Source organism: Schistocerca americana, chromosome 11, assembly GCF_021461395.2.
Source record: "Schistocerca americana isolate TAMUIC-IGC-003095 chromosome 11, iqSchAmer2.1, whole genome shotgun sequence".
Taxonomy (NCBI): Eukaryota; Metazoa; Arthropoda; class Insecta; order Orthoptera; family Acrididae; genus Schistocerca; species Schistocerca americana.
In genome coordinates this window covers 51,960,494-51,988,369 of record NC_060129.1, presented here as the reverse complement: position 1 = coordinate 51,988,369, position 27,876 = coordinate 51,960,494, and the positions used below count along the sequence as shown (strand labels likewise).

Here is a 27,876-nt window from a genome sequence, read left to right as displayed (position 1 = left end):
CATGTAATATACCCTATATTTCTGTACCCTGCTATCCCCAGGCCTCAACAATCACTAGTCCCTGTCATTCATATACCTATCCCCATTCCTACTAAAACACTACAGGGCCTTGTATTCCACCATTGTGTCCAATAGTCTTTTTGTCCTTCTCTTGTTCTCACATTTTCAGTTCCCCTCCTCCAGTCCCAAACCTTCTGAGTGCACCAAGCAGCCTATTCTGTCCCTGCCACACTCCTGCAGGCTCCTGCAAGGAGCACTGCATCTTTCCCCACCCCTACTGTGCTAATTCTCACAGTCTCTGCCTCAAGTTGCTCCTTACATCCGCAACTCATGGATTGCTTACCCCTCCAGGCACAGATGCAGTCTGTTTCTGACCTCAGCAGCCAGGGACAAGGGTTGGGCATGTGAGTTGCATGTGTGTTTTTATTTTTTACTTCAGAAGGCCTTTTAGTCGAAAGCTAAAAATTATAGCAGTCTTTCCTTTGTGCCTGCCTGTGAGTCCACTTCCCTATATGGTGAGTAGCAGTCTACGTTTTTTATAATACTGTTGTTAATATTGATAAACGATTGTTGTTTTATGTTCAAATTGCATTTGGATTTTCCATGAAGTCTTATAGTCTCATACTTTTATGTGACGATCAATTTTCAGCATAATGGTGATTGACGAGTGGTATCAAGAGAATATCACGTTATGAAATATCAACCACATGTGATGTCACACTGAAAATATTCAGTGGTGAATCTGAGTTTGTTAGGAACTGGCATTCTTACAAAAAACTGCAATATAGTTGTGGTAGAAATGATAAACTATTTTATATCAATTTATTAACTGCTGGAATGAAATTCATAATGGGTGTGCTTGAGAAAGTTCATAAAAATATTTGTACTTACTGATTGGTACTAAAGAAAATAAGTAAACTATCATACAAACTTTTCTAAACAGCATTTATTAGCTCAAGAAGTTATAACAGGAGATGCAATATCTTTTAAAGGGTAGTTCGTACCACTTTTTCACTTTAACCTTACACGATTTTTTCTTACTGATTGCCTACTAACGTAAAGCAACGACTTACATCCCTCACTGGATTGGTGTAACTAATGAAACGATTTTATTGAAAAAAATCGATAGTCTATAGATTGAAAGATATTTAGTTATTTTTGTTGTTCAGCTGGTTCTGGTGGTACATTATTTTTGTGGTTCAGTATTGATCTGCAACATGCCGTCTGATGCACACAACAGCCGCTGTTGGTTACTTCAACGCTGTTACTGGTCTAAAGCTGCAGCCTGATAATGTTTATATGTATGCTCCTCACATTTGTTGTTAATGTATCAATTTCATTATTTATGCCTTCAAAGAGAATTACTGTACCCCCATGTACCTTTTATTGTACACAATTTTGCTGTTAATGTAACAGTTAGGTTTGAAAAATGTTCATTCGAATTGATTCATATAAATATCTACTAGCAACCCAACTAGGCGACTGCCCATTGCCAAGACATCTTCCAGTGTATGTATTTCATGTTCTAAACCAAAGTAATTCTGACAACATTGTTCTATACAACTCCATGTGTTTACAGACTTTTGCCATTCTTAGGTTTTTTCTGTTAAAGAGATTCATGATTTACTCCTTAGGGGATATTAGTATAGGGATTAATGTAAATGAGTGATGTGAACCTGGCTGCCATTGGACTGTGAACACCTTCAGTTTAGACAGGAAGCTTGCGTGTGTTCCTTGTGGCAGACTTATGCTAAAAAGTATTGTGACTGTTGAGAAAAAATCTGCAGTGTATTAGATAATTTGCATAAGTGGCTGCTTCTAGAATTTTCAATGAGCTGTATTGCACTACTTTAATAATGAATTCTTGGTGGTGATAAGAGTTGTGGGGCACTGCACTTCAGAGATGTAGATAAATATACTCCCCATTAAGGTCAGAATGATTTTAAACCTATTGCAGGGCTCTGTTGGATTTTACGCGGAGAACCTTAACCCCACTGACAAAATCTCTGTGTTTTGGGAATTGTCTATGTACATCTCGCTTCCAATAATCTGGGTTCATGCGGGCTTAAAAACATGCATCTTTGCCAGAAACTGCTACTCATTACATTTACAAAACATGCTACTTGCTATGCTTGAATTTGTAACTGAGGCATTTCTCACTGGAAACTGACAATTTATCCACAAAATCGTACATGAAACATACTGTATACAGTCTCACTGGCTTTCAGTTCACTTTCAGGAAACAGTCTTCCATTTTTTTATTATTCATTCACTTTTTTCCCTGACGATTGTTCTCATTTTCCAGAGAGGCGAAACAGCAGTATAGTCAAATGAATTTTTTTCTTTATACACTAACAATATATCAAGTAATTTCAGTACCTCATTATGTATGATAACCTGTTCTTTGCAAGACTCATCCTAACTCTCTTCCTCCATCAAACACTCCTTGTTCAATGTATCTGTATCACTTAGCTGTTCAAATACTTGTGCACAGGCATTGATATTTGACAATTTGTGGACATTTTTGTCATCTACCTTTTCACACTCAGAAGCTATGATTTTACTAGAAAATAGTAATTCCATTTGTGAGGGAATACTTAAGTCTTTGCATATTACATGTTCAAAAATTGTCAAATGATGTCCAAGTAATATGCAGTCAGGTAAGCTGGAGGTTGCTTTATTTTGGTGTAATGAACCCATGTTCACCCACAACTCACTACAAAGTAATTGCATTTCATTTGCCTCCTTACTGTTATTTATCTTTGTATCTGTATTGCTCTGAAAATATCTGGACAGCAGTGCAAATCTCGACAGTTTGCACAGGGTGCCTTGTTTGGAAACAGACTTGTTCCATTCTCTCATAGTACTTGCTGTTGACAACAGTAAATGCCTATTTTTTTCTTCACTCACAATCTTGCATTCATTTATATCTTATTTTCCCCCCTCCAACAGTTTGGTTGTGCATTAAGAGTGATACATAGCAGTATGTGTAGATATATTGATGGAGAGTTGTCCAGCAGTCTGTGTTGACTGAATGCAAAGGAAATGCAACACTATAACAGTATGCTGAGTTATCAGACAGCGACAGCATCCATGTTACAATACTATTGGATCTGTACATTGGCATTTTGTGCTTGCATTTTTGTAATTGCATATTATGTACTTATTCATGGTGCTAATGGTATTTTCTCAGTAACAAACTGCGTAACAAACTCAGTACATCATAACCTCATCTTTAATGTATAAAGAGTCGTGATTGACCATAGGTCCCTTATACCAAACTTAGCAGAAAATATCCCATGACAACCTCTGAAATTATGTAATTTTGATTTCAGTTTCACAATGTTCAGGTCAGTTGAGAAGTAAACAGACCTTGTTCAAGGAGTGCATAAATGCCATATGTTCCAATAACATAGCAAAATACTCAATTTTCACTGCACAAAACTTGTAATAGGCATGGTATGAAAATCACTGAATACTGTGCTGAGAAATGTTGTCTCATGAATATGCTTTAGGAGATAGAAATATGCATCATAAAAGAATATCACTTGTCCATCTTCCCAAATGACAGATTGAGTTAGCCAATTCAGACTTTTTACACAATCCTGTTCACCTGATTTCCGCACTGAAACATGTGTATACATCACTAAAATGTTGCGTTTGTTGTTCACAATAGTAAATAGAATGTTAAATTCCGTAATATTGCTGTAATAACAACTTTCTTATTTATTTTGGTTATAATTAATGGTCATTCAAGGAATATTTAATTGTATGCAAGTCTTTGTGACCAAAATATTTAGAGAGAGAGAGAGAGAGAGAGAGAGAGAGAGAGAGAGAGAGAGAGAGAGAGAGGGGGGGGGGGGGGGGGGGGGAGGAAGTGCATGTGCATGTGGTGTTCTATACTGCTTGTCTTTTGTAAGTTCCACAGAGTTGTAGAATCTGGGTTGTTATTCTGTCAAATATTATCATTTTCAAAGACAGTCAACACTGCCAAAAATGAGAGGGGGGTTCTGTAGTAAGTAACACAAAAATAGCAGTGTTACAGTTGTTCACATTACTTCATGTAAAGTCTGATAAGTGTCATAACTCAATTCTAATTTTGCTTGTTTTGTATAGTGCTCCATGATCTCAAAGAATGTTCCCCACAACAGACAGCCAGTGTCTTATGTTTAACATAAACTAAGTTAAATTATGATTGTGAATGGCTTTCTGATGATGAAACTGTTGTTTCAAAACCAGTAAGTGCGGATTTGTTCTTAATAAATTTATTAATAGTAGGTTTCTGTTTTTATTTATTTGTAAAAAATAACTTGTAGCTTGAAGATGGTACATTTCTTATTGGGAAAGGAATTTTTGGTGCCAAAACAGCCAAAATTAGAAACATTAAAGGAGAAATACTTCAGATGAGGGTGACAGCTCTTGCACTTACAGATCCAAGTAATACATCTAGCCATTGATTGCAATGTTTTATTATTCACAACACAGTTATAATCTTGCCACTAAGGCCATTGTCGGATGCTTATAAGAGTGCATTAGCATAAATGAAAACTATAAAAATATCCAGCATTTTTACAAAGATGAGCATATTGAAGATGGTTGTTAAGAAATTCTGAGTGGCAACATAACTTGATCTTCAAAAATAAAATCCTGCTAAACAGGCTTCCCAGTGTCCTGTTGTTGTTGTTGTTGTTGTAGTTGTTGTTGTTGTTGTTGTTGGTGGTGGTGGTGGTGGTGGTGGTGCACTGGGGCCATTGAAATCACCTGAAATCAATAGAATTATGCTCCCATCAACATACTTTGGTGTGTGAATCTTTTTCTTTGTATGTGTTGAGCTGTATATTTGTACAACATTTTGCGATTTTCATATTCTTGCTGATGCGTTTAAAATAGCTGATTCATGGATAATAACTAGTTGTATGTTTGTTTTCTGCATACTTGGGATAAATAAATATATTAAAGTATATTTTGGTCAAGTGTCCAACAAACAAACAGACAGTATAATGTTGAAAGAAGCGACAAAATAATATTAAAAATGAATACTCCAAACTAGCTGAAATCTGTAAAAATGCCAGCTTATGAACATGTCTGCATTTTCCATAATTTGTTTCACGTTTCTGCATACCCTTCGTTCATTAATTGTATAATATTACCACTTTCTTTCTAAGTGAAGCACGTATTAAGCTGACCAAAGCTGCATTCAGTGTGTTGCACTTTTGGCACGTGTATATATCAGATCTTAAATATTAGTTTACAATTGCAGGCAGTTGTTCAAGGATAAGATGGAAACATTCTACAGATTCAAATAGTGTGCCTGAATGGAACTTGAACCGTAAACTTTGTGTTTCATGGTCTGATAAATTTGTTCAATCTCCCAAGAAGTTTCAAAACAACACACTCACTGCTGCAGAATGAAAATTTCATTCTGAAAACCATTTGTTGTTTGGTGGTTCCCTCTTATGAGGGGTACACAAAAAACAGTATTATTTTTTTTAAGCCATAAATTTTCAAATTGTTTAGAATACAACATTATCCCCTTCAAAATACTCTCCATTACAACTAATATATTTGTTCCACCAGTGCTACCACTGTTGAAAACATTTTCTGTAGTCATCTTTAGAAACAGCTGACAGCTCTACCCTTGCTTTCTTCTTGACTTCTTCAGTGTTGTCAAATCTGTGTCCTTTCATTCGGCCACAAACTGTCTGTGTGAAAGTGCATTGTCGTGGTGGAAGAACCAGTCCCCTGTCTGCCACAATCTGCTGAATCAATCTCCAACATAGCCCCCTAATCTCTGACAGTTGATCAATTGTCCATCAACAGCCTGTGAGTACAAGGTCTCGAATTTCTTCAATAGTTTTCTTGATTTGAGTAGTTGAGGGATGTCCAGAACGAGGTTTGTCATCAGTTAAAATGTTGCCATTATCAAATTGAGCAAGAGAGGTTTTCCCATAGCATCGTCCTGTTAAGATGTTTTCCACATTAAAACAGTTCCACAGCACTTTTACTGAGCAGGAAACAAAATTTCACAGCTCCATGTTGTTCACTTAAAGTTGCCATGATAAAAAATGAAACAAGAACTAAACAGTGCTAGCACCAACAATCACTGCAGATGAAGAGAATGAGCCAGGTCAACAACATAGGGCATTGAAGTGGCAGTGAGTTGCACTATACATCCCTAGTGGCAGCAATGTGTACTACACAAGCTCTGCCCATGGCAATGTTGTGCCAATTTTTTTTGGGTACCCCCTCATATTTCATATGGTGACATAAATGTGATACTGATTCAGAGAGTAAATGAAGTGTGTGCACTGCCTCCTAAACTGCCATAAATAATGATCTAACATCGGAATATACCGCTGACCCACAAATGAAATTCAGCTCCAGGCATATCTGAATGCATATGTATCTGATATAAAGTGGAAGAGTGCATTTGTCTCCATGGATGTGCTGAAGTACTGTTTCTTGCTTACTAAATTTCTGCTGTCTGTCTGTACACAGCAGTTTGTGGTATACATTATAAGTTAATTTCTGCATGTTTCACAAGTAGGCAATGGATTCCGTATTTACCAGTTATCTCTTAATAGAAGTAGATCATTTTCTTAATTGCATCTTTACTGCTGTACCTTTCTGAATTCACTGCCTAATAGTATTATGAATTTTTCAGGAGGTAGTCTCAACAATATGTCCACCACACTGTACACGGTAAGGTTTAAATTACTCACCCTACTTTTTATTTTTATTATCTAATGGGAAACTATATGCATCATATTGAGGATATATGTTATTGTATCAACAGTCACCTATGTTACAGGGCCTTATGATCCATAATATGAGAACTGTTCAAAAATTAACCTATGACTGGTTATTAAAAATGGGCAAATGCTTATAGCTTTGTGACACTTTTATGGTTGGAAATGAGACTTTAAAGGTCATGTCAGATGTGTTGCATTCATCAGTTTGTAAGCAGCAAGTAAATAAAAAGAATGGTGTTATTGTTTCTCCACCAGCTGTGGGGTACATTCTGCCATTTGCTTCCTGCAAACATAAAGTGCCAGTGCTTCCAAGATTTATGTTGATTGTGTTTTTGGGGGAGGGGGGAGGTTTATGAGTGATGGTTTTGTGAAGAACTTGTGCAGAAATTTCAAGGCCAGTCACGCAAATGATCATCTTAAAAGTGGTTAAAGAAGACGTTCATATGTGGTACATGAATTAATGCAACATGTTGACGGAATTGTGTGTGCAAGATGTCGGTTCACAATTTCTGAACGTCCTGAGGATGTGCCGCAGATTTCAAGGACAACCTCATTAGTGCTGTCAGAGAGGGGTTAGTTTTCCATTAATTTTGTGTATGGTGAGTACCAAAATGTCTAATGATGTTTACAAAACAAAGTACAGGTTCAACCTTTACATTCCATCTCTGCTACCATGAGGAGGGAGAGAATTTCTGAACAGAAGCATGGCTGGGTTGGGACATTGATGTGAGGTACATGAACTCTGAAACTAAGAAATAGTGCACGCTCATTCTCTCAGTAAATCCAAATAATTCTAGGAGGCACCAGCAAGCAGTAAAATGATGCATATTTGGGATTGTAAAGTGTTTTTGACAACAGAGTTCATGAGAATAACAAACGAGAATACTGAGAGACTTGTCGGAAACTCTGGGGTTTCAAATGGCTCTGAGAACTGTGGGACTTAACATCTGAGGTCATAAGTCCCCTAGAACTTAGAACTGTTTAAACATACCTAACCTAAGAACAGCAGACACCTCCATGCCTGAGGCAGGATTCAAACCTGTGACCGTAGTGGTCACGCGGTTCCAGACTGAAGCGCCTAAAACGGCTCGGCCACAGTGGCCAGCAAACTCTGAGGGCATTAGGTCATCACTGAAGAAATCATCCTCCTTCATAGTAATGCATGATCCCATACTGTGAATCGAATGAAGAAAATATTCTGGCTTTTCTGCAGAGAAATCATTTAGCAGCCTCCAAATTGTCCATACTAGGTACCAACCACATTACGTCCATTCCTCAAGATGAAGGCATGGCTGGTTATCCAGCAGTTAATAACTGATGAAGAGCTGAAGAGCTGAAGGATTATGTCATTTGGCTCAAGCCTGAGGGGGCACCATCACTTGAAAGGATGAAAAAAAAAATCACATACAACAAATATTTGAACTTGTGCAGAACAGCAAGTAAGTACAGATTGTATATTAAAAAAAATATGTGTTTTCTCTCTTTTTTTAGTGTATAGTCAGAGGTTAATTTATGAACAGCCCTCATACATTTGGATGTGGAATTTTCACTTCATGAGCACCAGCTGAGAAGGAAGTCGTTTTGTACTATTCACTTTTAATCCATTTTACCAGTAAGATAAAACAGATGAAATAACAAAACCTAAAAGCTGTGTCCTTAGGGGTTCACTGTATGAAACTCTTCACCTGGAACTAAACATAGTGAAAGGAACTGCAATGATGCCTTTCACTCATTTCATTCACAGAAACAAAATAAATTGACAGTAGTTGTGCATCTTCTTGAAGTTGAATACACTGTCAACAGACCACTATGTCTTTGACATACAGCACAATAGTTGTAACACTGAACATTCTTAAAACCTATAAATTTTATTGCAGAATGTAACATCTAAATTACATTCTACATGAAAAGACATACAGTGATACAGTACTATCCTAAACAGATTTGAGAAAGTTTTGTGTGTAAGAAACCCCACATACTGTGTTTCTCATGATTGATATAGATCTGATCTTCCTCTTTTCTTGTAAATGGTGAAATGAATACATGTGTGATATTTGTAGGTGGTTAAGTAAATATTTACCAAATTAGGAATTCATTCATCTATTCTACTGAAACTGAAGGACAGACGATGATGCTTTCATTTGTGATAACAGTCACTAAACTGAGTGTTTGCTGAAGTTGCAATATAAACTCTTACGTAATAATTTAGTTTTTATACCAGTGTTTTTGTAGAACAGAAGAACATCATTTTGTTAGTCAGTGGACAGTGACTTGTATGGATACAGGATGATAACGTGTGGAGCATGGTGGTGACGATCTGATATCATTCAGGGTATCCCAATCACATGGTGAGAGGCCTTCCTTCCCCGGCAATGGTGCCCAACAGCTCAGTGATGCAAGTTGCTAGGGCTTATTTGTGCAGCTTGAAGGGAGTGAGCTTCCAGCAGCTCTTAACAGGATGGTGATGGTGGTGTGGAGTTAAATAATGGCCCCTCTGCCAGAGGAAGGTTATGGAGTGTCATTGCCTGCTCACAATGCAAGGTGGAGGGGGCAGCAACAACAGCAGCTAGTACACCTACCTAGTACAATTACAGTTTGACATATATGACCTCTTGTGAGCTGGTGGTAGAAAGCTCCAAGTCTTCACACTGACATATGAGAGATTGGCAGCTCACAGTGGCTAATCCACTAGACCGGGGTGGCAGAAGCCCCAAAGGCAGAGACATAAAGACATATAGTGAACGGTAGTCACCTCATCAAAGACCCTACCTCAGAGTTGTCTCACTACAACTGGAATATAGAAGAGCTCAGGAGCTTGAGTATTTATAACCATCTTTTGGAGGTGGTGACATTATACCTTGGCAAGGATGACAGAATGTTGCTTGGGGGGTTGTCAGCCTTCTTCAATGCAGCTCAGTATCTCAACTGTGGCTGTAAGCTCTTCAGCTCAGCACTGTTGTGTGATGTCAGTGGGCTGAAAGGTATTCCTGTGTAAGGTTTACATGCTGTTATGGCACCTTGCAGTGCTGTCAGAATGACATTATGTGTCCTTCACATTTAGGTCATTTTGCTGAATTAGGCCGTAATGCTGAACTCGTGATTCGGACATCTCGCGATGTGTGGCAGTGGCCTCACTTGTATATTGCAGCATCAACTCTCCTGCTGTTTGTTGTTTCAGTTGTGTGACACTGCTTGAGACTGTTTCAGCATGGCTCAGTGCTGGCAGGGGAAAACTTCAAAAATTTTTATACCTGCCCAGTGTATCTTCCTGTGGTGCAACACTCAACTTCCCTTTTCAAAATCTGCCCCAAATTTTTCTCATTTCACTTCCGAAATAGTGTCAGTACGCATGTGTTACATGGATACTTATACTCTTGTTCCAGAACTATGGTGTCTAGTCTCTGACAAACTTTAATATATATTGTCTTTTGTTGTCTCACTCAGAACTACGAGTCTCGTGAAACATGAATGAAAAATGTGTTGCTATGAGGAGAATCTTGTATCCTGGTGACGACTTTCTCGTTTAAGAAACACCTAAAGCTAAAGCTCCACATTCTGCCCCTGAGTGGCCATTCAGTACCCACCAGCTGCCATGTCATCCTCTGCAAATGGTGTCATTTTGATGCGGTATGGAGGGGTATAGCATCCACCCACTGCTCTTCTTGCTGTTGCCAATTTCACAGACCTTGGAGACATTACTTGCCATTGAAATGGGTCCTCTGTTGGCATTACAAGGCTGGCCCATACATGATTTCATTCCTCCCACCTAGGAAGAATCCTTGGCGAGACCATGAGTGGAACCTGAGTCCTCCACGGTGCAATCAGACATCCTGACAATTCAGCTGCAGAGGAGGATTAGTACCTCTAGAATTATCCCAGATAGAACTACCTCAGTTTATCCTGTGCCTGTCCCAGAGAATGTCTGTCCCTTATGCTAACATTAATAGAAAATAGTCTTCAGTGTAGCTCTGTAACGAATGGTGAGAAAGTGTCAAGTAGTCGTATGAGTCCATGATCCGAGTGAAAACTCACAGGTTTGCTGCACCAGGTGATTATTGCAGGCTATTGTTCCCTAGCCCTTCGTAGCTGTGGGTACGCAACACTGTAGAAATGAACTTATGAGTGAGTCTGGAGGCTGAAATGACTGGCTCTACTACAGGTCATTTTACAATTGATATATACAGATTAGTAGATTATGTTCTTGTACATGCAGCATGAATAATGTGTAAAATGACCACTTTTAAAGATTAATACATTGTTGGGTTGATACAAAATAGTAAAGCATAATCTGACTGCATCACATATTTGACACAAATTAAGCAAACAAAACCTTTTTTTTTTAACCCAGTAGGAAACACAATGGGGAGAGAGAGGTAAAAAATGTTACTGAGAATTTGTGTGTTCTGACACATTTTCTCAGTCTATTTAATTCACTGTTGTCTCGTGAACAAGAATGGACATACACATACTCAGCCGACTGCTGTTACATCATAATGAATGGATGGTGCTGAAACATGATGTACTTTCGCACATTCAGAATAAATGAAGAGCATTACCGCATAATCTCTTTCAGTGTTCTTACTCATAGGTGATGTTTACGTGTACATATAGGGTGTTTGGATGCTTGCACTGAAGATAAACAAGCAGTGCAGGAATTTAAAATGTGCAAACAAATGTTTGTGGTGCTTTATTCTGTTGTGTTGTTTCAGTGTTTTCATAGTTTTTGTGTGTGTGTGTGTGTGTGTGTGTGTGTGTGTGTGTGTGTGTGTGTGTGTGTGTGTGTGTGTTTTAGTAAGCATGAACAATTTCATTTCAATGACAATCACACACCTCTGATTCTCTGTCAGCATATACACCATATCAGGTAGGTGATACCCTTCAACCATTCCCTAATGTACTGCAGCATTATTGTATCTCTAAGTCCCTGTCCATACACATTATGTAATTATGTACAGAGTGCACCATTTCTTTGTCAAATGTTTGACTTACAAAGGTCTAAGCACTCGTACACAGAGGAATGTCACTAATCCTTGCTGCCTTTCACCCTTGTCATCATGGTTTTGTTTTACCACTTTAACAGCACACATCAGCTTATAATACTGCAGTATCTTCTCTGCAAATTCATTAGATGACATGAAGACTTGTTGTACAGTACACTTTTTCATTCCAGTGGCATTCTCACTTGTTAGTTTCGCATAATCTTGTAATTGTGTCATGGTGGTGAAATAATTTATGCACTGTTATTGTAACAGTGTGGATTCTTCCTTGTCATATGTTCAATGACTTCCCTCTCATGGCATACATCAAGAAACAGTATTCTACATATTGCTTGCCCTCTATACTATTAGTCTCATCAACACATTTACCTTGTTGATACAAACCATAAATTGAAATTAATGGATAAGCCTCTCTCACTCTGTTGCCAATACATACATCAGTCTTTCATGGACACAATACATATTATCATAGCAACTAAAACACGTGGAACTTGAGCAAAAGCTGACAAAGTGAACTATAACCAAACTCTAAAAGGAAATGACAGCTGGTCCACTGATACTATCTCATAATAAAAACAGATCACACACAACCTGACGACCAAAACATACCGAAGAGAAAACACATATAAACAAACGTAATTTTAACTGAACAAATAGATACACATTAAAAAGAAAAACAAGCTGAAGAGAACCTTCAGTGCTGATAGTCATGAATTCTCAATTACATGACATGTGATACCTGTCAGTGCCATCAGTTATACATTTCCAAGACCCTTTGATCGCTCAGAACATGAAGATGTGAAATAAGTTCTCAGACTACAAGCATTAGATGCCCCTACTTACCTTTCAACATCTGCTAAGCATTAGTAATTTGGGGTTATGGTATCCCACATTAGACATAGTCGCTGGTAGTTGAAAGAATAGTGAAATTATTTCCTTTTCTGCATACAAGGTCCGTTCATAACATTCCAGAATATTTACAATTTCATGCTAGTGATTTGTTGGAGTGAAATTCAGTTAGCATCCCTGCATATGCTTGTGTTTAACGTGTAACTGCTGGAAGTTTCATTTTTGTGTGTCTGTAAGTTATTATTCAGTGCTGTATTGAGCAGAACGTTGTGTCACACAGTTCGTAAATTTCGAGATGCTGGGGGGGGGGGGGGGGGGGGGTAGCCAAGCAACACATCTGCTTTACATTTTGCATGACACACATACTAAATGATGGAGGAAGCCAATGTTGATGAGTGCTTAAGCCATACTTGGTGGTAGTCATGACTGACATGGTTTAAAAATGTCTGGATGGAAGTTAAGGGAGGCCCTCATCCAGGACGCCCTTCAACATCTACCAGCGACACTCATGTCAGAAACGTCAATGAAATTGTGTGTGCCAATTGAAGCCTGACTGCCTGAGAGATTGCAGAAGAATGTAACATTTCAATTGGATCATGTCACAAAATCCTTACACAGTATCTTGGAATGCATCGTTTTGTTGCAAGGTTCATGAGTCAAGACCAGAAATACCCCCACCTAACTACCTGTGAAGAGTTTTTGGATCACGCAAATGAGAAGAAGATGTTCCTTAAGAGGATTGTAACTGGTGACAAGACATGGATCTACAGTTATGAAGCTGAGACCAAGGTTCAGTCTTCACAGTGGTTCAGGAAAGGTTCTCCAAAACCAAAGAAAGCTCGCCAGGTCAGGTCAAATGTGAAAGCAATTCTGATAGTTTTCTTTGTCTTTGAAGGATTAGTCCATCATGAATTCATGCCACAGGGACAAACTGTTACTCGATGGTACTATTGGGATGGTGCAATGCCTGTGAGAAACTGTTAGAAGGAAATGGCCTGAAATGCTGTGGGACAATTCATGGCTCTTGCATCATGATAATGCACTCACACATTCATCCCTATATATGCGTGCCTATTGCACAAAAAAAAAACACTGTGCTGCCTCAACCTCTGTACTATCCAGATCTGGCACCTGTGGACTTTCTTTTTATATCCAAAGTTGAAAACCCCATTGAAAGGACGGATATTAGCAACGATAGAAGAGATGGGAGAAAATTGGCAGACAGCACTTCAAGCATTCCAGCAATAAGCATACCAAGACTTATTCTGGAAGTGGAAACAGCATTGGGAGTGGCGTTTTAAATGTGGAGGAAAGTATTTGAAGGGAGACCAAGCACAATAAGTGAACTGTAAGAGTAGAAAAATTTTGTGGACAATGTTCGGAATTTTTAGAACAGACATCTTATGATGGCTTTTACCCTCCCACACTCACTTTGCTACCAGTCTTATACTCAGGTGTAAGTTCTCCTCTCAATTTGCTCTTTTTAGTGTCCATTTCACAGTCTGTTTTCCACACCTTCTTCAAAAGCCTATCCTCAATAAAGGTTCTTATGCCATCATGGGAATTGTAAGTCGGCAGCATGATTACCTGTGCTGCAAAAAAAAATGGCTCTGAGCACTATGGGACTCAACTGCTGAGGTCATTAGTCCCCTAGAACTTAGAACTAGTTAAACCTAACTAACCTAAGGACATCACAAACATCCATGCCCAAGGCAGGATTCGAACCTGCGACCATAGCGGTCTTGCGGTTCCAGACTGCAGCGCCTTTAACCGCACGGCCACTTCGGCCGGCACCTGTGCTGCAATGCACTGCCATGTTGAAGTATTACTCTGTCTTTGGTAAATATCTCATGCGTACACGGAGTCAATGTGACATTGAAATACAAAAGTCCATACCTTACTGTTGTATATACCACTCCACTAAGTTCAATAAGTCTGTATTATGTAGTGATGAATTTTTTTATTCTCTCCTATTCGACTGGTTTGTTGGTTAATGCTTTACGTGTCTCCTGAATGTTTTCTCCAGCACAAAGACTGTTCCCCAGATTGTCCTATCAGAATCTGTGTACAGAGATAAATGCAGACTAGGTCATGTGTTGCAATTTGTGTAATGGCACAGAACTTACTCTGCATGGGCGCAGTCTGGCATGTCTCATGCTGGCGTAGGTCACGTGTCTTTACTAGTTGGAACATGCACCTTCATAATGCCAGGTGTTTCCTTTCTTGCGTGATCATACCATTGTTGCTTCGCTGCATAATTTACCTCCTCTAAGTATGTGGCACTCCTTGGAGCCACTGCAAGATCACTGGGATTCTCCATTCTCACCTGACGTGACATCTCCCGCAGTACTCTCTGCAAAAACACATCTAACACCCTGTTCTCGGCCTCCTGTAACAGCATTCTATTCGTCTCCCCATCCAGTGACAGTTTTAACATTTGTGCATTCAGCTTTCGAATCCCGTCTGAGAAAACCTCCACAGTCTCATTTCTTCTCATAACTAATGCACTTAATTTTTCCCAAAAGAACCTGGTACTATTCTGGTTTTGGTACCTCTCCCCCACTCCAGACGCTTTTGCAGCTATGACAATGTGGTTGCAGTGGTCCAAACACCATGCTTGTGAACTTTTAGATGATGAAACTGGTACTTTGTATGTCAAATAAAACATCGATTCAGTCTGACACAAACCATTTTACAGTTTCCTCAGGTGGTACATCATTCCTATACTGCTTGTATAACGTTTGTGATGGCACTAAACCTACAGCTTAATGTGAACCAAGAATGACAGGAAACATGAAACCTATAACCCACAAAGTTTCTGCCTGGAAACTGAAAATAAAGAGATGAACGTTTGACATCCTGTGCAGTGTATACTTGTGCAGTTGCTGAAAGACCAAAATATAGACAGAGGCACTATACTTGTAAAATTCATGCAAAATTTGTGTGGACCTTTGTTATGAAATTGTGCTCATAAGTGATTGACATGCAATGGTACTTACATTAGCAATATGGCATATACACAAAATACTGATCATACAAACATATTCTATACTATTCACTTTACAGTTCACAGCATGGTCCACCTCTTTTCAGTTTTGCAATTGTTTGTTACATGAATTGGACAAGTGTTTGATATGTTGAAAAGGATGGAATACATGTCGTTATTCTCTCTCCAGGAAGGCATAGATCAGTTTTCCAAAACTGAGCTGCCAACTAGCAACCCAGAAGGAGGCCGATACATTTGTTTTCCTCCAGCAGCAGAAGTTTTATAAATTATGACGTGGTACCATACCCAGAAAACTCTCATGTCAACTGACTCTGGCTGTGGAAGCCTATGCAATTATATTAGCAACATAGTTCTTTGCTTGTGTGCAGCAACTCAATGATACACCACACCACACAGTACATTTTACATTTTGGCTATAACTTCAGACTTGCAGAACTGGTGTAATTATGACATACAGCAGTACTATCCATTGAATTATTTCCATCACACACCCAAAAGCTCTGCAGTGTGGAAGCTGAACATTTGGTACACATTTCTGATGAGCAGTGCAATTTTTGAACTGCTAGACAATCATTCTTGTGCGGACCAGGTATGAGTGTGGGCCACCAGATACAACATTGATTCTGTCCAACACAAACTATTTATAGGTTTCCAAAGATATATAACAGCACCTGTTTAAGAAATTCTTATATAATTACAGTTTGGAAATAATGGTATGTTCACATTATCCACTATGAAATGATCATCATGGATGGTAAATGTATGTGATGAAACAGCAACAGCTTATGAGAGTAGTAGTCTGTTCCCTTGTTATCCATGACATTTCGACTAGACTTCCAATGAATATTAAGCTGTTAGTTGGTATTCAGTTGGATAACTTGTGAAATGAAAATATTGATTTATTTCATAATGATAAGTATTTTCCTTGTAATTGTTGAAGCTATCGTGGATACATAATCGACTCTAGTATTATAAAAATTAACAAAAACAATTAGGTTTCAAGTAAAATACATGTCTCCTGTGGCCAAAGTTTTGAATTCTAATCATTAAAATTCAGAATTTGAACATCATGCTCCAGAAAGGCTAATCTTTCTGCATTTTTAGGCAGTGATTTACACCTTTTCTTCTTGTAAACATTCTCAACATCAGAGAAAAGGCGCTTTGAATAAGCACTACTTCCTGGTGCTGACAAATATTTTGCTGCAAGATTTACTAAATATGGAAATTCATCTTTCCTCGCTGGCCACCATCTGTATGGATTGTTATGACTTGATATGCTTTTAATTCTTAAATAAAGGTATTTTTTAGTTGGAGCTGTGTTTTTTCCCTTTCTATGCCCTGGTATGAGCTGTGTTTTCCTGCAATCACTTCTTTCAAGCAGTTGATAAAAAATGGGTGAATTGTCTGGTGTAGACTCTGCTCTTCGGTTTTCATCCTTGTGGCGTGAATAGGGGACGAATTTGCACTATTGTTCCTGCTTGTTTCACAGTTCATCTGTAGGTTATCAATCAAAATATACTGCCATACTTTTTTTTTGTTGCAGGTGACTGGTGAAAACATTCATGTTGAACTCATTCCTAAAGTAATTGCCACCAAATAATTTTTATTTGTTGTGAAGGCTTCAAATTGTTCTTGCAACCTTTGTTTTATGACAAGCCTCACCTGGTTTAGTCTTGGTGTTAGCTCTGCTGTGCTCATTTATCACACTATTGCATTAATGTAACAACATACAGAATAATTTCAGAAGTGCAAGTGTGTACAGAACTTTTAATTTTTGTTATTTCCTCAAATGGTTGTAATAATGTCAAAAGTTGATCTAAGAGCTCTCACTGTGCAGCAGTCAGATTATCACTTTTGCAGTGTGTGAAATAGAGTGAAATGGCCATTTTTGTTCAATTAGCCTTATGAGCATATAATTGGTGGAATTCCACTGTGTACTGACATCTTACACCAATTTAAGCTGAAGGAGCTTAACAAACTTTTGGATAGATGCAGTTTTTCCTGTGCAGTGCCAGGGTGATCAAAATGAGTTATGATCCTACTACCTGTTGCTATCATTTGAGTCGCACTTGACTGAGTTACCAGACATTTGTTAACAATTAATTGATGAGTATGAAAGGAATGATGCACTGAGTTCAACTCTGCATTGATAATGGATTTTACTACTTTTTGTCTGTTATCGTGAATTATGACAGCCAGCTGGATGTCCCGTAAACTTGCAATTTCCTGCAAACGAGTTGGTATGTATTCTGCTGTGTTGTGCATCAAAGTGCTTGATGCTAAGTACTACATGTTTGACATTGAATTCACAATCAATAAAATGCACAGTAAAACTAAAAAAAAAACACTGTTTTGATTGTACAAACACGTCCACATCCACATGTCATGTGCCAGAGAAATATAATGAGTCTCTGAAAGTAATGTTTTGAACCACCTTATGATATATTTCTGGAATTATTTTGTCTGAAAAGTAATGGCAGCTTGATATTGTATACTGCGCCAAAGCATTATTATCAGTCTTCTAAACCCAGCCCTTTCTACTATGTTACTGCCTCACTGACAAGTGCTATCATTTCAACAAGTTACAGATAGTATTTCTGAGCCTTTGGATCAAGAACATCTCAGGGTTTACACATTTCCACACATTCTTCAAGACTCAGTTGCTGGTTTGGTGTTAAATGTTGACTTACATCTGTAATTTATTGCCCCTTAGGAAACATAGACTGCAACTTAATGTTCGTCGCTGTATGTATTTTTCAAATGATTTTTCATTTTTGATGTTGCTTTTTTTCCAATGCCACCATGAGAAATTTGTATTTCACATAGTTTACATATAAAGCTTTTTGGACTATTTTAATTGTATTTGAAGTATGTCCATAGAGACGATTTTCTGAGAAGCCTAATCGATTGTTATTAATTAAACCTTACACAGTTGAGATTTTAAACAAATCGAAACATAGATAGTACATGAACTGTGCGTATTATTGATGATGTGTATTTTGTTAACAAAACATGCAGCATGGTAACAGTTGAGTGCGCAGGATGACACGGCATGGGTGGGAGGCAAGTGCATTTGAACAAACATGTGAGAAATAAACATGTTGAAACAAGTTTTCCTGCCATGTGCTGGATGGGTACTTTTGTCTATTTAGTTGGAAAGCCTGCAGAATATTAGGTATTCAGTGTGTGGCTCAACATACTATTTGTTGCAAGTCTGATTTCAACTTGAAAGACAGCCACCAGTATCGGACAACAGACCACAGTGTTTCCTGTATATAAGACTGACCGGAAGGCAGGACTGCTAATTTTGTGTTCCAACAACTACTTGACTACATAATCGCAGAGCAGTTAATATACGTCCACCACAGGTAGTCCCTCCATAACAGTCCATATTGTAGAGCTTGTTACACATGATCACCACACTCAAACATTTAAGGTTAAAGTCATGTATTCGTTCTCCCATTGCTCCACATACAGATTAAATAGCAAAAGGGACTGAATAGCAATCATGTAAGATATTCACTACAATGTGTTGTTTGCAGGCTTGTAGAGTACACGAAGTCGTCTTTCTAAGGTGTGAGGTTTAGCAAAAGTGGCATCTAATTCCTTAGCACCCCACACAATACTTACCTATCATTCCTGATGAATTGTAAGGGCTTTTGTGTGGGAAAATGTGCTATGATACTGATACTGATGTTAGGGTTGCCACAAATGCTGGAAATCAGAGAATATCAGGGAATTTCAAATGCATCAGTGTAACCAGAGAAAAATCAGGGAAATTTGAGAAAAGCATTGGAAAAAAATGTAGTTTTTCGTCTCAGTAGATGAAATTGTTTGCTGGGATGTCATGAATTGTGCACAACTGAGTACGTGTGTTGCTTCCCTACTCCTTCATTCTTACTGTTTCTCCCCTTTCTACCACTCCCTTCAGTGTACAGTCGGTGCTGTCACCACTTTTTCCTGCTAGCCTAGCAGCTGCTGACGAGACACAGGGCGGTGTAGGGAATGGTTTGCTTGGATTTGGGATTTGATTCTCAGTGTTGATGCAGTGGCTGGAGATGGTGGTGTGCATGAGTTGTCTGAGTGATTGTGTGAATGTGTGTGTGTGTGTGTGTGTGTGTGTGTGTGTGTGTGTGTGTGTGTGTGTGTGTGTTGTCGTCTTTTTCTGACAAAGGCTATGGCCAAAAATTTATTTGTCAGTGTGAGATTGTCTTTTATATGTGCCTGTGTGACTCAGGGATCATCTTTATGGTGAGTTGCTATTTTTCCCCATTAGTATTAAGTTTCAAAGTATTTGCGCAAGCAGTCTGTTGCATGGATTGATCACCATGGTCTCATTTCATTAACATGGGCTCTCACATGTGAATAGCTGGTCACTCAAGTGGATTTCAATGACCAGCCAAAAGTGCAAGCCATTCCTGTGGGTATCTCTAACAGACTGGGCCTGCCAATCTGAAGCTCATAATTGCCCACTAATGAGCAGACCCTGTCCGTCGGATCTAGTCTCACCAATCTGCCAGGAGGCCAGATTTTCATGATTTATCCACACACCCAGCACTACAGTGCTCCTCGGCAGTCCAGAGGCCACAGACGATGAATTTCAGGAATTTCTACTGTCTCACAATAAGTACATTGTCCAGTGTGATGCTTCATAGACATTTTATTTATTCTAGTACATTTTGGCACTTAGAAAAGTAGTTTATATATTAGAAAGTATGGACAGTAAGAAGAAGAAAATTGTGGCAGCCGCTGGCACTTTGTATGCTGTGTACTCATGTATTTCTTGAAAGGAAAACCACACAAAATCTGTAAAATAATAGACATAACAGAGTGGGTAATAACTGACATAGTAGAACCCACATATTATTGGTTACCTATAGCATTGATTTACGTACCTCTACACCCCCCCCCCTTTTCCACATGCTGCCTACCCCCCACTCCCCTGGGCCCATGCTGCACTTCAGTGGGTACACTCTTGGCTACTATGGGGCCCCTGCCTTTGCAGCTTCTTTTCTCTTCCATGCTGCAATTCTTTCCTCTTAGAATTCTGTTTCCGATCCCTTGGGGAACATATCTGGGACGTTTTTGGAAATGTTCCATACTCTCCGTAGCTGACATGTAAACAGTCCCACCACTGTTTTTTGTTTCTTTACCCATTTTTCATTCACCTTCTCCTGGCCTTCCTCCGCTTTAGTGTTGAGGCTACCCTTTTTCCTTCTTCCTCCTTGTGCCCTCATGAAGGCTGGCCCACATGTCTGACACAACAGGTGACTGAGTAAGGCGTAATTCGTAGCCCCGAGTTGACTGGTAAGTTTCGAATGTACCCCTTGATACAGGCCAAGCCCAGGGAGAGGTGATTGTCTGAGCTGCTAAATTCTCAAATTGCCGATTGGTCCCTCTGTCAGGTGTTCAGGAGGCGTGAACAATCGCCTCAGTCAGTGTCTACAAGACAAAAACAGAATGAGGCTAACAATTCAAAGACCCTCCCAGTTGCACCACGGTTCCTCGTGGTTTCATGTACTGAAGACGTCCAGTCCTTCGCATTGGTAAATCTGTTTCTTATTCAGGAAGGTTTTGATGCAATTGCCAGCCCTGTGAAATCCTGATCTCATTTACGGAACAGCACTTTGCTTTTGGAAGCTGCTTCTGATTTGCTTCTCCACTGCTATCCTGTTCCTGTTTTGGTCCATAGAACTCTGAATTCTTCCAAACAGTCTGAACAAGGCCAAAGTCCAAACGTACCTCTCTGATCAGGGTATCACTGCTGTCCGTCGGTTGATGAAAAAGACATGCTTCATAGGGCTCACATGCACTCTTTTTCTCACCTTTGATAGAGTGGTGCTTCCATCCAAGATCAAAGCAGGCTATGAAGTTATGAGGTTCCATCATACATTCTGAACGTAATTTGCTGCTACCAGTGTCATCATTTCAACCACACTTGAACATCTTGTCAACACCCAGCCAAATGCATAACCTGTGATAGGGATGCACATGAGGGTGACTGCTTCCTGCTCCCCACTGTGTCAACTGCAATGGCGACCATGCTGCTTCCTCTCAAGATTGTCACATGTATCTTGATGAGTGGGCTGTCCATGAGATCAGGGTAAAGGAAAAAGCTCCTTACCAGGTCGCTCACAAGTTATTGGCTAGTTGCAAATGCTGCGTTCTACCATCTGGTACTGATAGTACTGTTCTTGCTGCATCTCACTCCATGAAGGACTTGGCCAGGGTGACATACGACCTCGAATTCAGCTAGGAAGTACTGAAATCGCCCGTGTTATGGTAGCATCACAGTCCGTTCTTCCAGCTGTGCAACAAGCCATCAAACTCTTACTTTACAGGCTGAAGTCACCAGCTACACAACCAGGAGGCCGAAAAGGACAGAAGGAATACTGACTTGAAGACGTCATACATCCCTCCAGCCAACCAGTCTTCCTCTGCTAACAGAAAGGCTTGAATAAATCCAACAAAGGCAAATGGTCTTCTCCTTCACAGACTTAAAGACCCTCGTCAACAGTACAGGGCTAATACAAATGATTGAAACGATTTCATAGATTCACTGTAGCTCCATTCATTGACATATGGTCACGACACACTACAGATACATAGAAAAACTCATAAAGTTTTGTCCGGCTGAAACCGCACTTCAGGTTTCTGCCGCCAGAGCGCTCGAGAGCGCAGTGAGACAAAAAGGCAACAGGAGCCGAGAAAACGTATGCCGTGCTTGAAATGCACTCACATCAGTCAGTCATAACAGTGCAACAACACTTCAGGACGAAGTTCAACAAAGATCCACCAACTGCTAACTCCATTCGGCGATGGTATGCGCAGTTTAAAGCTTCTGGATGCCTCTGTAAGGGGAAATCAACGGGTCGGCCTGCAGTGAGCGAAGAAACGATTGAACGCGTGCGGGTAAGTTTCACGCGTAGCCCGCGGAAGTCGACGAATAAAGCAAGCAGGGAGCTAAACGTACCACAGCTGACGGTTTGGAAAATCTTACAGAAAAGGCTAAAGCAGAAGCCTTGCCGTTTACAATTGCTACAAGCCCTGACACCTGATGACAAAGTCAAACGCTTTGAATTTTCGGCGCGGTTGCAACAGCTCATGGAAGAGGATGCGTTCAGTGCGAAACTTGTTTTCAGTGATGAAGCAACATTTTTTCTTAATGGTGAAGTGAATAGACACAATGTGCGAATCTGGGCTGTAGAGAATCCTCACGCATTCATGCAGCAAATTCGCAATTCACCAAAAGTTAACGTGTTTTGTGCAATCTCACGGTTTAAAGTTTACAGCCCCTTTTTCTCCTGCGAAAAAAACGTTACAGGACACGTGTATCTGGACATGCTGGAAAATTGGCTCATGCCACAACTGGAGACCGACAGCGCCGACTTCATCTTTCAACAGGATGGTGCTCCACTGCACTTCCATCATGATGTTCTGCATTTCTTAAACAGGAGATTGGAAAACCGATGGATCGGTCATGGTGGAGATCATGATCAGCAATTCATGTCATGGCCTCCACGCTCTCCCGACTTAACCCCATGTGATTTCTTTCTGTGGGGTTATGTGAAAGAATCAGTGTTTAAACCGCCTCTACCAAGAAACGTGCCAGAACTGCGAGCTCCCATCAACGATACTTTCGAACTCATTGATGGGGACATGCTGCGCCGAGTGTGGGAGGAACTTGATTATAGGCTTGATGTCTGCCGAATCACTAAAGGGGCACATATCGAACATTTGTGAATGCCTAAAAAAACTTTTTGAGCTTTTGCATGTGTGTGCAAAGCATTGTGAAAATATCTCAAATAATAAAGTTATTGTGGAGCTGTGAAATCGCTTCAATCATTTGTAATAACCCTGTATTGCCATGTGATACCCTTGCCTGGCCGACCTCCATGTCGCCAGTGTGCACCACCAACCGTTTTTCTGCACTTGACTCTACTGGCCAACAGCAGAAGAATGCCAACACTTCTGTGGGCCTCGTGGATCCTCCTGCCTCTGTGCCCTGTAGCAGCGAATCTTCACAGGCTGACACTCAGCAGCCATCGAGATGACACCCCTTCATTTTTTCCTCATCATGACTCTCCCCCAATGGAATGTTTGCGGCCGCCGATCAAACAACAAATATTAATGGCTGCTTTTATAATTGCAGCGTCCACTTGTTCTCTGCCTTCACAAAACAAAATTGCATCGTCCGCTTAGAGCTTTCACATTCCTGCCCGGTCCGTTTTGACCTTTCACCAATTTCAGCATTCCATCTCATGCTGCTCATATAGGATGATGTTCATAGTCAACCCACCTTCCTGATAACCTGTCTTCTAGCTGTTGCAGTTTGCTTGCTCACTTGACCTTTGCTCTTTGTACTGTTACCATCTCTCCATCATTTGATGTCACCAGGGCTGACTTCCTCCAGCTTATTCAGCAGTTACCTCATCCGTTTCTGCTGCTCGGTTACTTTAATGCCCACCATTCCATTTTTGGTTCTCCCAAAACCTGTCCAAAACGTGCCCTCTTGGCTGACATTCTTGATCACCTTAACCTATTCTGCATTAACACAGGAGCACCCACGTTCCTTTCACACTCGTTGCACAACTATTCCCGTTTGGACCTATCCTTCTGAAATGAATTGCCCAGCTTGCCCATCATCTCAAGTGGTCCGTTCTTTCTGACACATACTCAAGTGACCATTTATCATGAGTTACCCATTTGCCGACTCCTACTCCATCTGCATGCACACACAAATGACAGCTTACTGAGGCCGACTGGAGACTTTACTCTTCCCTGGCGACCTTCGATGAACAAGATTTCCCCAGTTGTAATGACCAGGTGAAATATCTTACAAATGTGACCTTTACTGCTGCAGAACATTCCATTCCTCATACTTCCCGTTTACCATGCTGTATCCTGGTCCCTTGATTGACTGAGATGTGCCACGATGCAATTCATGTGCAGAGACATACTGTTCACGAACTATTTGCAAAGTGCATTCATTATAGACAGATATATGCACTGTTGTCGCGTTCTTTGGGATAGGAAAAAATCTAGCCGGGTTTTATTCAGTAGTTCTCTTAACAGTTCCACTCCATCTTCCGTCATGTGGACTAACCTTCAATGCCTCTCTGGGACGGATATCCATTCCCCAATTACCAGCCTGACAGTAGCAGGCAATGTCATCATGGAGCCTGTGCTGTCTCCAACACCTTGGGCCACCATTTTGCGGAAATTTCAAGCTCCTCCCACTGTCACCCTGCCTTTCTCTACCGGAAATGAGTGGAGGCGGCTTAGGTGATACCCTTCTCTTCTCATAATCGTGTTACAATATTGCCTTTACTGTGAAGGAGCTAGATAATGCTCTCACTTCATCCCAATCCTCTGCCTCAGGGCCAGATGCTGTTCACATTCAGATGTTGCAGCTCATTTGTCTTGCAGGCAAGCAGTTTTTGCTTAATACGTACAATCGTTTCTGGACAGAGGGCAGTTCTCCCATGCCTGATCAAGCAAAGAGAGACCGTTTGATCACAGGTTATAAAAGTCAGTATGAGAGAGTGGTTGATGGAGTGATTGGTCAAGGATTCGATACCACAGTTTCACTAATCGGTACATCATTGTAGTAGACCTGTACAGTATGATCACCCACAAATGGGACTTTCCGCTATACAGGGCTTGCCGTACACTGCTAGATGTCACTACACATGCCATCAGAGGAAGCCGAATTTGCATCACCTCACTGGCTGTAACTGTAATTGGAGAGCACGTCTCTAAGCTTGCTGCACTCAGAGCTCTGCCCAAATCTCAGCATACTATCAGATCGCAGAGGACCCCCAGTGGGGACACAATGACCTAGCATGATGCTACTACTCATATAATATTCAACAAGTGATAGAACACTATGCTGATAACCAATGATCCACAGTACTAGTGAACTATCAAGCGTTTGGAACAGATACATTTGGGAATAACAAACATGTATTATTCTTATTTATCTGATCATATTGTAAATAAACTTGCTGATGTGTTAACCAATTATTAACTGGAAGGCCTATCTATATAAAGTGGCGTATATGCTGACTGAGGTAAACAAGAACGTGAACCAAATGACACTACTCATGGTCTCTCTCTCTCTCTCTCTCTCTCTCTCTCTCTCTCTCTCTCTCTCTCTCTCTCTCTCTCTCTCTCACACACACACACACACACACACACACACACACACACACACACACACACACACCTTGTGAAAACACAATAACAAAACAATCCACTCCACACAACACTTGTCTGAACATTCCAGCTGACAAATCCTGCACTTTTCCTTCATTCTGAACACCCTATATGTGCATATAACCTGTCAGAAGAAGTGCAGACATAAAGAGATTATTTAACAGTTGGCACTGATTTTGCATACAGTTGGCACTGATTTTGCATGTGCAAGAACACAGCATGGTGTGCCACAATTGATTGTGATGTATAAGAGTAGAAATGTGAGTATATACAGGAGCTGGACAAAAATGTCTGAACACCATGAGATATGCATGCTTGCACATAAATGCAGTTGCTAGCCATTTCTAAGGTTGCGCTGTTATATTTGAGCAGGAACAACGCCTGTGTAATGTCCTCAAAATATTAAAAGTGTTAGTCATGATGAGAACAGTGTTCTGTGTAGTTGTGAGGGCATTTTGCTGGAGCTAAGTGAAGATGAATGTGGGTAAGTTGTTGGTGCTCATATGGTGAGTGCATCCGTAACTTCCTATAATGGATGCTGCCGTAACTCAGTTGCCTGAAGTGTTTGGTGTTTCAAGAGGCACCGTGCCAAAGATTTATAGCACATAGAAGAAAGTTGAAAAACATCATCCACAGAGTCACAGTGGACGAAAATGTGTGTTGGGTGCCCACGGTGAACAGTCATTGAAGAGGACTGTATTGAAAAATTAGAGGGCAACACTGCAAAAGTAGCTGTGAAACTGAATGTTACACTCACTAACCCTGTCAGCACCAAAACAACATGAATGGAGCTCCATAACCAGTGAATTGCTAAATGAGCTGCAATCCAAAACCATTCATTAGTGATGCAAATGCCCATAAGAGGAAAATATAATGTCAAAGCAATAAAACCTCAACTACAGAGCAATGAAAGAAAGTCATTTGGTTGGATGAGTCTTGTTTTACACTGTTCGCAACTTCTGGATCAGTTTACATCCCAAGATTAAAACGTGGCAGGGAATCTGCAAGATCACATCACTGACAAGGATTGTGTGACCTTACATCTTAGGTAAAAATACCTAACGATTTATTATAACTTTTCTTATTATAGTTACAGACAACTCTATTAAGACCATCGCTTACCGCTGTGTTTAGAAAGCACCTGATGATGGCAATATGCTGAAATGGGCACATCATGAGTAATTTATAAAATGAAAACCATTAAAGAACAGTGTTGGTGGCTGATACTCGTAATAAAAATTATTGTATTTTATTTCTGTTCTGTGTGACTTCATGATGACATGAATTTCAGATTGAGTGGTTCTTCCTTGTATGTGGTGATTCATACATACTTGCAGATAGGGCTTTTGGTGTTGTAGGGAAGACATTCCAAAAACTTGAAAGTATAACGATTACAGAAAAATATGCAATATATTTGATACAGTAGGAACACTTCACTTCCTTAATTCTAATTTTTCCTGGGTCAGTTGGTACAAACTCAGTAAAACATCAGTTCCAATGTGAAAACCTTCCAAATTAGTAAAGCTCAACGATTCACTATTCATCATGCATCAGCAATGGTTGGTTCACAAGCTGCATGTGCAATGAAACCATTGTGCAAACACAAAAATCAATCGAAGTGTGATAAGGCATCATTGTATACTGCTTCGAAGAAAAGATTTACCAAATAGTAGTCATGTACAACAAACAAAGAAAAATAACTTGGTATCCCTACTTAGTGCAGTGGACTATAAACTGAACCAAATCCATTTATAAATGAGTGAGGTAGGGGATAACATTGTACACTTACTTAATGTGGATGGAGACAATGGTAACATAGAAATTCATTGTGATGACTGATTTTTTGAACCAAATATTGGTAATTCTAGGACAATTTAGTTCCTGTATGTATGATCATTGTTAATGTGGTATCTCTTAAAAAATGAAACAAAATAATTCTTTCAGACTTTAACGAAATGCCATTGTAGAAGACTCAGTACAGAATTAATATATGACAGCCTCTAAGTAAGGCAAAGGGAAGTTATGTTCCAAATTTTTTAATGCTAGGTATGTC

The 27,876-nt window shown here is 39.9% G+C and overlaps 1 protein-coding gene across 1 annotated transcript in view; it reads left to right on the top strand.

Moving 5' to 3' along the window:
* The window catches only part of LOC124553826, a 67,866-nt gene extending 50,679 nt beyond the window's left edge, over window positions 1–17,187 (top strand). The window contains exons 8-9 of the mRNA XM_047127813.1: window positions 6,665–6,702; window positions 17,149–17,187. Coding sequence (XP_046983769.1) covers window positions 6,665–6,702; window positions 17,149–17,152 — 42 coding nt within the window. The 3' untranslated portion in view covers window positions 17,153–17,187. The remainder of the gene's footprint in view (window positions 1–6,664; window positions 6,703–17,148) is intronic.
* Window positions 17,188–27,876: the final 10,689 nt, after the last annotated feature.